Genomic DNA, 14,980 nt, shown 5'->3' on the forward strand with positions numbered 1-14,980 from the left:
GACAGAAAGGAGATTGTGAGTGATGTGAGGGGCTACGAACGTCGTTGAGGTAGAACGATACAGGGAGAATCGAGGCACCTACAGAGGTGACGGGAAGAGTGGACCCGTTTCCAACGACGATCGAGGTAGGGTGTATGGAAGGAGGTGGGTGGGAGTGAGATAGCATGGCTGGAGTGGGAGTGGGAGTGCTGTTATCCAACTCTATGTAAGCTAGAGATGTTCATATATGATAATATGAACAAAAAAAGGAACAAAGCAGCTGCAGTCCAGCAAACTCCAAACAACTTGGCCTCCTGCCCTTTCTAACTGTTATGTTCAATATGACTGTAGAATCTTCTGAGCCTATATTCCAGTGTATACTGTATAGCATTCCTGATTTCTCAAAAACATGACTTTTAAGTCCTTATAATATAGAAGTGTCCATGAAGACTCACTACAGTGAAGGTCACAGACTAAATATTTTGCACAGCTGACACTACAAAGCTAAGTTGTGTCTGAAGTATAAAGGACAGACCTAGGAAGGAATAACCGAGGCAAGCCTTATCCCTACATTTTGCAAAGGCTGCGTCGAACCCAGGTCCTTCCCCGACATTCATGCTTATTAATATGTTTTCATATGATTTATGATCCTGACTGACATTCTAAAATCATATGGTACCAAGGTACTAAAAATTGCAGACTTAAGTACAGTATATTCAGGCTGTGTAGCATATGTATGTTGATGTCAAGGATATCTAAATTCCATTCAGGGTAAATATTATTTTAAAGATTGACAACAAAATTACAATCAGTATTATTTGTTTGTCACGTGATCTCCGAGTGTAAGTATTAGATAATCAGATATGGACAAAGCTAGTGCAACAATTCAAAAAACATCATGACTCATGAATATACCTTAGATAACCTCCCTGCTGCCAATGCTTCACGAAACCTAGCATGCAAGGCTGCAGAAACCAATGCAACTTCCTTTTCTGGAACAGCAAAGCATACAGAGTGTTCACTGCTAGCCTGCAGATATGTTGCAGTCAGAAAGAAGCTTCCTCGTTGACAGAAAAATAAGATAACAAGTGACAACACAGTACTCCATCCTTTCCAGTTTATTGGGTCAGTCTGACCTAGCATGGTCTCTTAAGTTACAATTTGACCATTCATTTATCTTATATTATATTGTTTATAACTGTCAAATTAAAATTACAAGAAAGTAATGTTATGGTCGGAAACCCGTATAGGCACATCAGGACAGCCTGAACTAGACAAGCAAGAATCTAGGAGAACTGTGCTGTAATCTTATCATCAGTGGTGACCAAGGGATAAATAAGCAATAACAGCCAATTCCTATTCTCATCCCCTTTCAATACTCTCTCATCTCCCTGCTCCACCACACCAGCAACCACAAGTCAAAGTTGAGGCACGTTGATAGCTGTTTTCCATGTGTTAGCAAAGGTAACTGCAGGCGCCTATGGCATGTGCCTGGCGTACATGGCCAGAGGGGATCTGATCCCACTGATTGGGGATAGGATAGATAGGATCCTACCAATCTGGTATAGTGATCAATCAGGGAGATCTCACGGGCACTGTTTCTATAAACCTGAGATCTCCCCCTTCCCTGTGCCTATATATATGTATGTCTGGTCCTCTTTTCTATACATGAAACACAGCAGCAGTTCTGCTATTCTCTCCTTCTCCCTTTCTCACATGGTATCACAAGTTTGGGTTTCCATCCATCTCACCCTTTTGCTGCCCTGGGCGCTTCATCCAGGCTGCGCCACCACCCTTCCTCTGCGCGCCATAACCAGGCTGGCGCCCATCTGCGCGCCGACCCCAGGCCACGCCATCTCCCTGCGCGCCATCACCCGGTCGCGCCCTCCTCTGGCCATGGCTCCTTCAGATCTGCCATCGCCACTTGCCGTCGATGACACCGCTGCGCTGACCGCAGCTGACCACGAAGCTCGCCTCTAGGCCGCCGCCCGGCGCGATGTCGCCCTCGCCCAGGCTCTCCAGGCGGAGCAGGAGGCGGCCACCGCTGCCCAGGAGCGCGACGTGGCTGTCGAACACGTTCGCGCTGCTCTCGCACGCGCGACCTGTGCTCGCGCCCTCACTGCTCAGGATGCCACTAATGACATCCCCAGCGACGACGCTCATTCCCACATCTCTGAGCCAGCGGGTGATGCTTACAAGGGTCTACTCGACGCCATCCTCCTCCACGAGGCTGCTGCCATCGTCAACCTTCATTCTCAGGTCGTCGTTGTACAGAACATCAGGAGTCTCATCCACGTCGTCCTCGACCTCGCCACCAACAACTACTCTCGTTGGCGCGATGAGGTTCTCCTCGTCGTCGACAAGTACTCTCTGGACAGCCACATCCTCGACGATGCTCCCGCGCCTACCATCCCCGACTGGGCACGCATGGATTGCGTTCTCAAGTCGTGGATCTCCGGTTCCATCTCCACGGAACTTGTTGAGATGGTCATGCAACGTGGCGCCACTGCCCGCGTCGCCTGGCTTGCCCTTGAGAACCAGTTTCTCGGCAATCAGGACACCCGCGCCCTCCATCTCGACGCCTAGTTCCGGCACTTCGTCCAAGGTGATCTATCCAACTCCGACTACTGTCGTCGTTTCAAAACTATGGCAGATGCCCTCGACGACCTTAGCAAACTAGTCTCCGACCGAACATTGGTCCTCAATGTCTTGCGCGGCCTCAGCGACCGCTTCTCCGACATCGGTCGCTATCTTCGCCTCGGTCACCCCTTCCCCACATTCCACGACGTCTGTGCCACTCTTCTGTTGGAGGAGCTCACGATGGCTCATCATGTGTATGCTCCATCCATCGCCCTCCTCGCCTCCACCAAGCCCCAGCAAGGTGGGACCTCGTCGGCCTCCAGCAAGGCGCCCCAGCCGCCTCCACGCTCGGGAAACACCAACTAGTTCAAGAACTGTCGCAGCAAGAGAGGTGGCCAAGGCCGCCAGGGCCTTCTTCCAACACCGGCAACTGGTCCCGGCGGCCGCGAGCCAACCACTCTTCAACACGGGGGCACCTCCGGCCTGTGGCCCTCCCTCCAAAACCCCTGGACTAGGGCCATTCAAATGTGGCCCGGTCCGCGGGCGCCGACTCCACAACAGCAGCATGCTCTCCTGGCGCAGCACTAGCCCTGCTGGCTCCAACGGCTAGCAGCAGGTCATTTACGCTGCTCCGGCCTCCATCGCCCCACACCAGGCACTGCTGGCCCACCAAACCCAGCAGTACGTCCATGGCGCTCTACAAGGACAGGGAGGCGCCCCACTGCAGCACAACCTGCAAAACGGCGCCCTGCAGGGATGTATTCCCTAGGCTCTCTACGACATCCTGGGACACTCGTCCACTCCATCTTGGGATGCTCAATTCCTTGCCTCAGCCTTCAACACTGTGTCCCTGACTCCGCCCCAGCAAACCGACTAGTACTTCGACACAGGTGCAACCTCCCACATGACCTCCAACGCCGGTACCCTATCAAACACTTCAAATCCCTCTCTTACTGCACCTTCCTCCATTATTGTCGGTGACAGCTCCCTTCTTCCAATCTTTCCATTGGCTCCACCACTTTACATGGTTTTTTACATCTCAACAATGTTCTTGTTTCACCTAAACTTATTAAGAACCTGGTCTCTGTTCGCCAGTCTACCACAGATAATAAATGTTCCATTGAATTTGATCCCTATGGTTGGTCTGTGAAGGATCTGCTGTCTCGGAACGTGATCGTCAGGTGCAATAGTTCCAGACCACTATACCCCCTGTGCCTCCCTGCTACACACAGCTTCGTCGCAAGCTCCACTCCATCACTTTGGCATCGCCGTCTTGGTCACCCTGGTCACGAGACCCTATCCAAGCTCACATCAGCCATTCGCATGTGTAATAAGGATGCTAGCTCCACTTTATGTCATGTCTGTCAGTTGAGTCGTCATGTTCGTCTTCCATTCCGTACGTCTACTTCTCGTGCGGTTAACAATTTCGATCTCATTCATTGTGATCTGTGGATGTCCCCCATTTTAAGTGTCTCAGGCTACAAATATTACTTAGTTGTTCTTGATGATTGCTCCCACTACTTATGGACTTTTCCTTTAAACCTGAAATCTTATGCTTTCCCGACTCACTCAGTTTTTCGCCTATGTGAAAACATAGGTTGGTGTCACCATTAAAGTTGTGCAATGTGACAACGGACTTGAGTTCGACAACTCCAGCTCCTGCACGTTCTTCCTCACCCATGGTGTCCTCCGTATGTCCTGCCCCTACACCTCACCTCAGAACGGTAAAGCTGAGCGCATCATTCGTACTACCAATAACACCATTCGCTCACTTCTATTTCAGGCCAACATTCCACCAACCTTCTGGGTTGAAGCTCTCCACACAGCAACACTTCTTAACATTCTACCCACCAAGACTCTTCATTTCTCCACCCCGCACTTCGCCCTCTTCAAAACAGTGCCATCCTACGAACACCTTCGCGTCTTCGGTTGCACTTGTTATACCAACCTATTCGCCACCACTAGCCACAAACTTGATCACCGCTCTGCTAAGTGTGTCTTTCTTGGCTACTCACCTCACCACAAACGATACCGGTGTCTTGATCTTCTCTCGAACCATGTCATCTTTCCCGTCACGTTGTTTTCAATGAGTCCACCTTCCCCTTTGCCCAACAGTCACCCACTGTCACCTCCCACGAGTTCGATTTTCTGGACAACATTCCCACTAACCTGGTACCGCCACCTATAGGCCCACCGCTTTTGTTTTCTCCAGGACATGCAACTGCTCCCGGCATCTCTGCAGTACCAGGCGCCACTGCCCCCAGTGCCCCAACAGCTCCAAACGCTGCTCTCGACGCGCCTGCAGTACCCGACGTTCGTACGCCCCTAGTGTTGCCTGGTTCCTCTACCCCAGTCGCGCCGACCTCACCAGGGTCTCCCAATGACTCTCCTGGTGTCCCCGGCACTCCTGCATCAGCACCGCTCGGCGCCCCGTCTGTGCCACAACGGTTCGGCCAGGTCTTCACGTGTCGCCCACCAGTGCAGCACTCGACCGCCCCAGATGGTCCAAGCAGTCCTGCCACCACGCCTGGCAGTGCTGCTGCTCCATCTCCTGCAAGCGCCCTGGGACGACCACTTCCAACTGCCACTTCCCATGTCGCTTGCTTTAGTTTCAACACTTTGGCAAAAATCCCGGATGGTTACCAGATTGCTAGAGTACAGAGGAGTTTAGGCTTTTGATCAACCAGTCACCTGTCCTGGTGGCGTTGGAGTCTTCACCTGAAGATTTGTCTTCACGCTATTTGATGCTTACAGTTATATACATTGTATTAAATAAGTTATGTATTAATCATTGTCTTTTGATATTATCCCTTACAGGCTAATACAAGCAACAATTAGACCCTCTGAGTGGAGTATATACCTGTGATATCATGATAACATTTGCTCCAACATCCTTCACAGCACCAAATATGGCATTTGCTGTACCTGGGACACCAGCCATTCCAGTCCTGAATGAGAGATTAAGGTAATGTTATAAAAATATAAGAAATTATTCCAGATAATCACAAATCTGGAGCATCTGGTGGTGCTTCATGACCATTCTATCATCCACATGCTAAACGCTAACCTGTTAAGGTCTTCCCTTATCCACACTCATTTGTTATTAGCAAAAGGTACCAAAAAATCAGTACAGATTACTACAGATAGTTATGGCTTACATTTATCATACTTACCCTTCGACATTAACCAAAGCCAATTTATCTATAGTTGCAAAAGCTTTGACACAAGCCTCCAAATCACCGTTTTCATTAGCAGGCTGTTGACAGATCATAGTTCCAGGGGCAGAAGTATTGAATATGTTCCTTATAACAATAGGGATATTATATTTCATCACAGGTATAATAGTACGTGGATGCAAGACATTTGCCCCAAAATATGACTGCATAAGAAAAAAAATCAGGTTAGTTACGACATACTAAAGCCAGCACAGATCCAATAACAACAAGCATAACAGTAGTTTGAGCACCAACGCCTCCCACGATTGCTAGACCTGTGTAGTGAGCACCCCAAAAAAAGCCTAGCTTCATAGCAGTGTTTAAGCTGATGAACCATTGTTATCAAGAAAAAGCCAGGCGTGCAATATTCAGCTTCACTCATGTACGATGGTTCTTTAAATAATTAATCATACAAATGCCATTGGAAGAAACCTGACAGTAGAGAAGTTACCATTTCCCAGGCCTCCTGATACGACAATGTGCTTAAGATTACAGCCTCACTAACTGCATTCATAAGATACCCATCAGATAGATATTCAAAATAGACATATTGTACCAATAACAAGATTATATAAACTTGTATATAGAAATGAAAAATGAAATCTAAGGGTCTATTCGATTAAATACTGATATACATGGGAATCTTGTGCAGCGGTAGCCCAACTATGGTTTTCTTGTCGCGTGCTAGACCCCCAGTTGGTTCCCAAACTTGGGAAAAACTAATAGAATAATACAGCAGCCTTTCCAATTGGTTCCCAATTTCTTCCACTTTACTGGGAATGTAACCAAACTAGTAGATAGATTTGATTTAGTACATCTCTTTTGGGAAAAAAAACTACCTGTTTTTTGCATATGCATAAAAATGAACATTTAAGGGCATGCATAATAAAAGTATATATTTCAGGATACATATTTTTAAAAATACAGGTTTTAGAATTTCCATCACCTCTGACCCATCATAGCAAAGGTAGCCACATGTCAGGGTTACAAAATATTATGACTTCCGTTATGTTGTGTTCTGTTGAGTTTTTTTTTTTTTTTGAGAACGCGCAGGAGAACTGCGCATCTTATATACTAAAGAGGAAAGGAAACATTACAAAAGAGGAGATGTTGCAGAGCAAATCTCCCAAAGACCCACATTATCCCGAAGGGAATTACATAGTAGCACTGAAACTAGACCCGACCTCGCTCAGGGCAGCAACTAAGCCCATACTACCGATCTCCTTAGCTCCTGCTAAAACCCAGCAAACGCACTCATCTGAGAAACACCTAAAAATCCTGGGTAAGGAAGGAGACTCCCCATGAAACACTGCTCTGTTTCTCTGGAGCCATAGGCACCAAGCCCCCAGGATGATCAGAGAGTTAAGTCCTTTTTTCCTGGTCTTGATAACCCTAAGGCTCACCTTTCCCCACTAGTCTGCAAAATTCTCCTCATCAGCAGTCGGAGTGAGATGCCCCAAGCCAATAGCAGCAAGAATTGTATGCCAAAATTGTCGGGCAAAAATGCACGCAGTAAGGAGGTGCTGAATTGTCTCTTGGGCTTGATCACACATTGGGCAAACATCTGGATGTGGCATTCCCCTCAACTGTAATCTGTCAGCTGTCCAACATTTGTTCCTTATTGCCAACCAAAGAAAGAACTTGCATTTAGGAGGAGCCCATGTCTTCCACAATCTCTTCCAAGGCTCAAAAATAGTAGAGCCTAATAAAAGGACTTTGTAGCAGGATTTAGAGGAGAACAACCCTGATGCCTCATGTCTCCAAACATGGCGGTCTTCCTCCTGAGAAAGCTGCACATCTCCTAAAGTATCCCATAAGAAAAGGAATTGCTGAATTCCAATCAAGGAAAGGGGGGGTTGATATGTGCAATCCATTGCCTGTTTTCAAGAGCCTGATCCACTGTCATAGAGGTAAGAGCTCGCTTAGCCACCTTGGACACCACTTCTGAAGCAAGATCTCTGATGGAGCATCCATTAAGCCACTTATCTGTCGCCACTTATCTGTCCAGAACAAGGTATTAGAGCCATTTCCCACATGAGAAATCAGAGATGCTGCAAAAAGGTCTTTAACATGCTGCTGAATGGGGATGGACAAGCCATGCCAAGGCCTGTCCCGATCTGTTTTTTGAAGCCAAAGCCATTTGGCTTGAAGGGCCCAACACATGTGTTGTAAATTAGGGATCCCAAGCCCACCATACTTCAAAGGTCTTGTGACTGAATCCCAGGCCACGAGGCAGCTGCCTCCATTCACCTCTTTTCTCCCTCTCCACACAAATCCTTTTCTGATTTTATCAATTTTGTTAATCACCCACTTAGGGACATTCATTGCAAGGAAGAGATAAACTGGGATGGCTGAGAGAACAAAGCGCACAAGGGCTGTCCTACCAGCAAGGTTGAGGAGCCTAGCTTTCCAATTTGGTAGCCTATCCGCAATCTTGTCAACCCAAGTCATCAAAATATTCCTGCTAAGCTTCTTATCTGAGATAGGCAGCCCCAAGTAAGTGCAAGGGAAGGAAGAAGGGGTGCACTGCAGAATGTTACACCCTTCATGCAGCAAATCATCCTCACATCTTATTGGGATGGCACAACTCTTGTGTAAATTAGTTACTAGGCCAGAAGCTTCTCCAAAACAGTCAAGAATGAGTTTGACACAGTTTAGCTCTTCCTCCCTGGGCTTGACAAACAAGACTACATCATCTGCATATAGAGATAATCTGGACTTCACAATGGCACCTTCCAGACTAGACAACAATTGTTTTTCTTCTGCCACTCTGAAAAGGCTACTGAGCACATCTATCACCAGGACAAAGAGCATTGGGGAGAGGGGGTCCCCTTGCCTCAAACCTCTGCGATGTCTAATCAGCTCCCTAGGAAATCCATTTAATAATATTTGAGTCGAGGAAGTAGCCAGCAAATTGGAAATAAGATTCCTCCACCTATTACCAAAACCAAGGTAGGATAAAAACTCAAGAAGGAATGCCCATGAAACAGAATCAAATGTCTTTGTTAAGTCCAGTTTCAGAAAAAGGCTGGCCACTTTTCTCCTCTGTTGAGTTGACAAGTGGACCATCCTGTCAGGTGGAGTTGCAGATAACAAAAAACTCTAAGATCTGTAGGCTTTTTTTATAATGTGTAGACTTAACCTATAGTTTTTTAAAAAAAATATATTTTAGAAATAATGCCATGATGTCAAATCGTCGGTGTAGCCTGATAGCCTCTTGAATATGCAGATCTTTAGTTGCAGGATCATTCAGTATTCCTTAATGTACTGCAAATAGACAGCCATTGTAGAGATTCTAGCTGGCAGCATGAACTGGAAACGGATTGAATATGTCATGTATGTGTATCATCTATGCTAGCATCTAGCATCTAGCATGACAAGCAAACTAAAAATCATTGGATAGTTTCAAACTGAAGAAGAAATTATACGGGATATGAGTACCTTTTCTGGGATCTGCACTAAATACCCCATCAACATCAGTCCAGATGGTCACCTGGCGAGCCTTAACAAGGGAACCAATTATGGCTGCAGAGAAATCACTTCCATCTCTTTTTAAGGTTGTTGGGATGTTTTCAGGTGTACTCGCAATAAACCCAGTAGCAATTATTGTCTCAGCCGGACATCGAGAAAACCATTTTTCAAGTCGTTTTTCAGATTCCAAATAGTCAGGATCTACCTGGTTGGCTCCTGACGGATTCACAACTAGAACTTCCCTTGTATCCATCCAACTGCATGGTGTTCCAGACTGCACATGGTAAGACATTTCGTCACAAGTCACTAATTTTGAAGTAAAACTTCTGTACTACATATTTGTGCGCATCTAATACATTGCAGAGGTAAAGTTAAAACTTGCATATGAAATTTATATAGTTCTGCGACCATGCTACTTGTACTTTGGAGCAAGAAACCAACAACCAAGGTTTCCTCTTTTAGAACATGATTTCCCTAGTTCTTTTGTCCAAATTTCAGTTTGTACCTTCTGTATTGCATATGATAACATTTGAGCAGACCATAACTCTCCATGACCAACAACAAAATCAGAGAAAGACTCTGTTGCATGCCCAGCTGCAAAAAAAAATGTCAGCTAAGAAGCTATCTCTACTATTAAACATCATCTTAAAGAATGAAGTAAATAGGTACTGAATTTGCATGTGGCACAATTGTATTAAGTACTAACACAAGAGTCGTTCATATGTGAAAATATTGTGGAAACCAATTTTACTTGAAAGCAGGGCATATCACAATAGGAAAAAGTAAGGAACATGAAGGATATTGACTCAGTAGCTTGAACCTATATATATGGCCCGAAGCATTGCTTTTAGGTTACTGATGTCTGCATGTAACTGAGACAGGAATCTTGCAAGGTCTTCTCCAGCAAGCAAATCCTTTGCTGTTGTCATATGCTTATCAAAAACTTCATCCAGTACAGCAATGTAAGAATCATCCCTTGATTGAGCCTTGTTTACAAGATTATACATCATGTCGGTAACCTTAGACATTGCAGATACAACTACCAGTTTCCTCTCAGAAGGATCACGAAGGACTATATCAGCAACATTGTGAATTCTCTCAGAGGTCCCCATGCATGTGCCACCAAACTTGTGCACCGACCACATTTCACCTTTTGGGAGGTCAGCAATAGCTTCAGCTTGCTCAACTGAAACAGCTGGGAAGAAATAATGTAACATACATGCATATATGTCAGGATAAAGACACAAAAATGTTTTGTAAGAGAAAAAATAACGGCACCAGATAGTAACATATAAAATTGGAGCCTTGGGATTCAATACTTGTACAAAACAAAAAATGGTTGATCATAGACAAACAACACAAAATTTGGAAGACTGCAGCATAACAGCCCCGATGAAAAGACTACTTCCAACCTCCAAACGAGATGAAGGTGAACCATGCTGCACTAGTATTTATCACGACATAGGAAGCGGGTTTGTATATGTATGTGAGCAGCAAGAATGGACGACATGAATGTGATGTAGTATGCTATGTAACTCCTGAGTTTTTTTTAAAGGTTGTGTTTCCATTTCAGGACCATTGATATGTTTGGTTTGCTCAGTCTTCTGTTACAAGATTGTAACCCCAGCATTTACCCTTTTTCTTCAACTGCATATGGCTTGTTGACTTTCGAAGCTAGGAAGTGCCCCATTGTCCCTTTAATTGACAAAATCTTCAACTAAAATTAGTGCTCAACAAATAGTAGCTCTGACTGCTAGCATCTACACTCACAATGGGAACATCAAAATAATGGCCATACAAGATAGATGTAATACCACCAGCAGTTGGTGCGAGCAAATTCTTCAAAATATCTCCGTGCACAGTTCTTGGAAGGCGGCTGGTCCTGAATAGAATAACAATTATATACAACACAAAAAGATTGACAATTCCTAAATCCTAACTGCTAACAGATATAATATTATTAAGCTGAAATTTTCAATATTGGTATAATGACTGACTACAGGTCCCACATAGTATCATTGGATTAAATCATTGAAATGAATATTTCTGTGTACAAGTGTCGGGATACCAAACATATCAATCAATTCCATTCACAACTGGAGCGTACTGACCTTAGTGAGCTCCCGAAGGAGCTGTCCTGAGTTTTTTCCCATCGCCAGCACCGCTGGAAGGTCGAGTCCCTGCATTGCTACCAATCAACACCGCAATTTTTATGAAAAAAAGGAGGACAAAGAATACAGAGAAAGTGACAATTTCAGCATCTCAAGCGGAAAAAAGAAAGGTGGCAGATTGGAAACTGCGCCCTGAACAGTAGACGACCCATCGGCACCAACTCAACTCAAGCATACACACATCTCCACAAGACACGCAGGTAGAAAACGGAGGCGGGATTGAAGTTGGGGACCGCAGCAGCGAGGAGATGCGAGGACTCTGGTGAGACTATGCCTAGTGGAGACAAGAGAGGGAGACGGGCAGGAGGTACAAAGGAGAGGAAGGACCTTCCGGCTGCGGCGGGGTGAAGAAGGGGGCGGCGGCGGGTAGAGAAAGCGGCGCCCGGGTGGCGGCTTGCCACGGTGAGGCTCCTCATGACAACGAAAGCGAGAGGGCGGAAGCGGAGGGGTAGCGGCAGGATCAGAATGGACCCGTGACGTTGGCGTGGTGGTACGCTCATAAAACCCCTGCTTCACCCTGGTTACGAAAAATCACAGTATTTCGAAGTCCTACGTGAAATGAGAACGAAAAACTCTCGTTTTTAGTAGGAATTTGAATAGAGAGATAAAAATCATAGAAAATTTTTTAAGAGATTGGATCTCTTGTTTTTTTCCAAAACTTACATGGAGTAAAGTAATCTATAGGACTTTTAAATCATGTGTTCCAAAAGATCACATAAAAAACAATAGGAAATAAATCCTTCAAAAATATTTTATATTTCTTTGAATCAACTTTTTTGAACTTGTTCTGCTTTGAAAAAAACATAAGTTGAACCAAAAGTTTTAGCTTTTCTGCAAATATTTTAAAAACTAAGGAATGTCCTTGTTAGAGCACCCACGCAGGGTGTCGCTCCACCTTAATCCGAATAAGAAATAAGTTCTTTTTATGAGGTGGTTCTTTCCTCTCTGGCACGATGAAGTGAAAAGGAAATAGGCTTACACATTTTCCTAAATTGATTTTGGTGGTTAAATTTCCCAACACAAATAATTGGACTAACTAGTTTGCTCTAGTCTATAAGTTTCACAGGTGCCAAAGGTTCACAACAAGCCAATAAAAAGACCAAAGAAGGGTTCAAATAAAGAGAGCTAAAAACATCCAAAAAGGCACCCTGGTCTGGCGCACCGGACAGTGTCTGGTGCACCAGGGAACTCGACGCTGAACTCCTCACCTTCAGGAAAATGGGAGGGCGCTCCGCTATAATTCACCGGACTGTGCGGTGTGCCAGCGGAGCAACGGCTACTTCGCGCCAACGGTCGACTGCAACCGCATTAAATGCGCTACAGTGCGCGCCAGAGTCAGAGCATGCGGAGGAGGCGCACCGAACAGTCTACAGGACATGTCCGGTGCACCACCGGACAGCCCAGAGGCCCCACCAGTCAGAGCTCCAACGGTCAGAACCTAACGGCCGGCTGACGTGGCTGGCGCACCGGACTGTCCGGTGCGCCATGCGACAGTCAGCCTCCCAAAGGCCACTTTTGGTGGTTGGGGCTATAAATACCCCAACCACCTCATCATTCATTGCATCCAAGTTTTCCACCTTCAACACATTACAAGAGTTATAGCATTCAATTCTAGACACAACGAAAGAGATCAAATCCTCTCCCAAGTCCGGAATCACTCCAAATCAAATAGTGACTAGAGAGAGAAACATGTGTGTGCATTTGAGCTCTTGCGCTTGGATTGTTTCTTTTCTTTCTTCATTCTTGTGATCAAACTCAATTGTAACTGAGGCAAGAGACACCAATTGTGTGGTGATCCTTGCGGGGACTTTGTGTCCCATGTGATTGAGAAGAGAAGCTCACTCGGTCTAAGTGACCGTTTGAGAGAGGGAAAGGGTTGAAAGAGACCCGATCTTCGTGACCACCTCAACGGGGAGTAGGTTTGCAAGAACCGAACCTCGATAAAACAAATCCTTGTGTCTCACTCTTTATTTTCTTGCAATTTGTTTTTCACCCTCTCTCTCGGACTCGTTCATATTTCTAACGCTAACCCGACTTGTAGTTGTGCTTAAGTTTATAAATTTCAGATTCGCCCTATTCACCCCCCTCTAGGCGACTTTCAATTGGTATCGGAGCCCGGTGCTTCATTAGAGCCTAACCGCTCGAAGTGATGTCGGGAGCATCCGCCAAGAGGGAGATCGGGACCGGCGAGAAACCCTCCACAAGCCATGGGAAGGCTCCATCCGGGGAGTCCGCCAACAAGGTGAAGGGATCCCCTTCACACGACAAGTCGCGTCAAAGCGGTGACAAGAAGAAGAAGATGAGGAAGGTGGTCTACTACGAGACCGACTCTTCATTGCTATCCACCTCCGGCTCCGACACGCCGTTCGTAACTTCTAAGCGCCATGAGCGTAAGAAGTTTAGTAAGATCCCCCTACGCTACCCTCGCATTTCCAAATGTACTCCATTACTTTTCGTCCTATTAGGCAAACCACCTATGTTTGATGGTGAAGATTATAATATGTGGAGTGATAAAATGAGGCATCATCTAACCTCACTCCACACTAACATTTGGGATGTTGTTGAGATTGGAGTACAGGTACCATCACCAGGGGATGAAGACTATGATTCGAACGAAGTTGCCCAAATCCGACACTTCAACTCCCAAGCCACCACTATACTCCTCGCCTCTCTAAGTCGAGAGGAGTATAACAAGGTGCAAGGGTTAAAGAGCGCCAAGGAGATTTGGGACGTGCTCAAGACCGCGCACGAAGGAGACGAGGTGACCAAGATCACCAAGCGGGAGACGATCGAGGGGGAGCTCGGTTGCTTCCGACTTCGCCAAGGGGAGGAGCCACAAGAGATGTACAACCGGCTCAAGACCTTGGTGAACCAAGTGCGCAACCTCGGGAGCAAAAAATGGGATGACCATGAAATGGTCAAGGTTATTCTTAGATCACTCGTCTTTCTTAACCCTACGCAAGTTCAATTAATACGTGGTGATCCTAGATATACACTAATGTCTCCCGAGGAAGTGATAGGAAAATTTGTGAGCTTTGAGCTAATGATCAAAGGCTCCAAAAAGATCATCGAGCAAGGCAACTCCTCCACGCCCGAAGCACAACCCGTTGCATTCAAAGCAACGGAGGAGAAGAAAGAAGATTCTACTCCAAGTAGAATCCCCATCGACGCCTCCAAGCTCGACAATGAGGAGATGGCGCTCATCATCAAGAGCTTCCGTCAAATCCTCAAACAAAGGAAGGGGAAAGATTACAAGCCCCGTTACAAGAAGGTGTGCTACAAGTGTGGTAAGCCCAGTCATTTCATTGCTAAATGTCCATTATCTAGTGACAGTGACAGGGGCGACGACAAGAAGGAAAAGAGGAGGGAAAAGAAGAGATACTACAAGAAGAAGGGCGGCGATGCCCATGTGTGCCGCGAGTGGAACTCCGACGAGAGCTCCTCCGACTCCTCCTTCGACGAGGACGCCGCCAACATCGCCGTCACCAAGGGACTCCTCTTCCCCAACGTCGGCCACAAGTGCCTCATGGCCAAGGACGGCAAAAGGAAGAAGGTAAAATCAAA

At 46.0% G+C, this 14,980-nt stretch overlaps 1 protein-coding gene across 2 annotated transcripts in view; it reads right to left on the minus strand.

The window, feature by feature from the left end:
- AKHSDH1 (Bifunctional aspartokinase/homoserine dehydrogenase 1, chloroplastic) overlaps positions 1-11,916 on the minus strand; it is a 45,892-nt gene extending 33,976 nt beyond the window's left edge. Inside the window, 10 exon segments of one of the 2 annotated variants that reach the window (NM_001111855.2) lie at positions 895-1,008; positions 5,420-5,507; positions 5,733-5,938; positions 6,226-6,278; positions 9,216-9,519; positions 9,751-9,839; positions 10,066-10,440; positions 11,060-11,127; positions 11,357-11,425; positions 11,744-11,872. In NM_001111855.2, the coding sequence (NP_001105325.1) occupies positions 895-1,008; positions 5,420-5,507; positions 5,733-5,938; positions 6,226-6,278; positions 9,216-9,519; positions 9,751-9,839; positions 10,066-10,440; positions 11,060-11,127; positions 11,357-11,425; positions 11,744-11,832 (1,455 nt within the window). In that variant the 5' untranslated portion in view covers positions 11,833-11,872. 2 annotated transcript variants of the gene reach the window in all.
- Between the last annotated feature and the right edge of the window lie 3,064 nt (positions 11,917-14,980).

Source organism: Zea mays, chromosome 4 (genome assembly GCF_902167145.1).
Source record: "Zea mays cultivar B73 chromosome 4, Zm-B73-REFERENCE-NAM-5.0, whole genome shotgun sequence".
Classification (NCBI taxonomy): Eukaryota; Viridiplantae; Streptophyta; class Magnoliopsida; order Poales; family Poaceae; genus Zea; species Zea mays.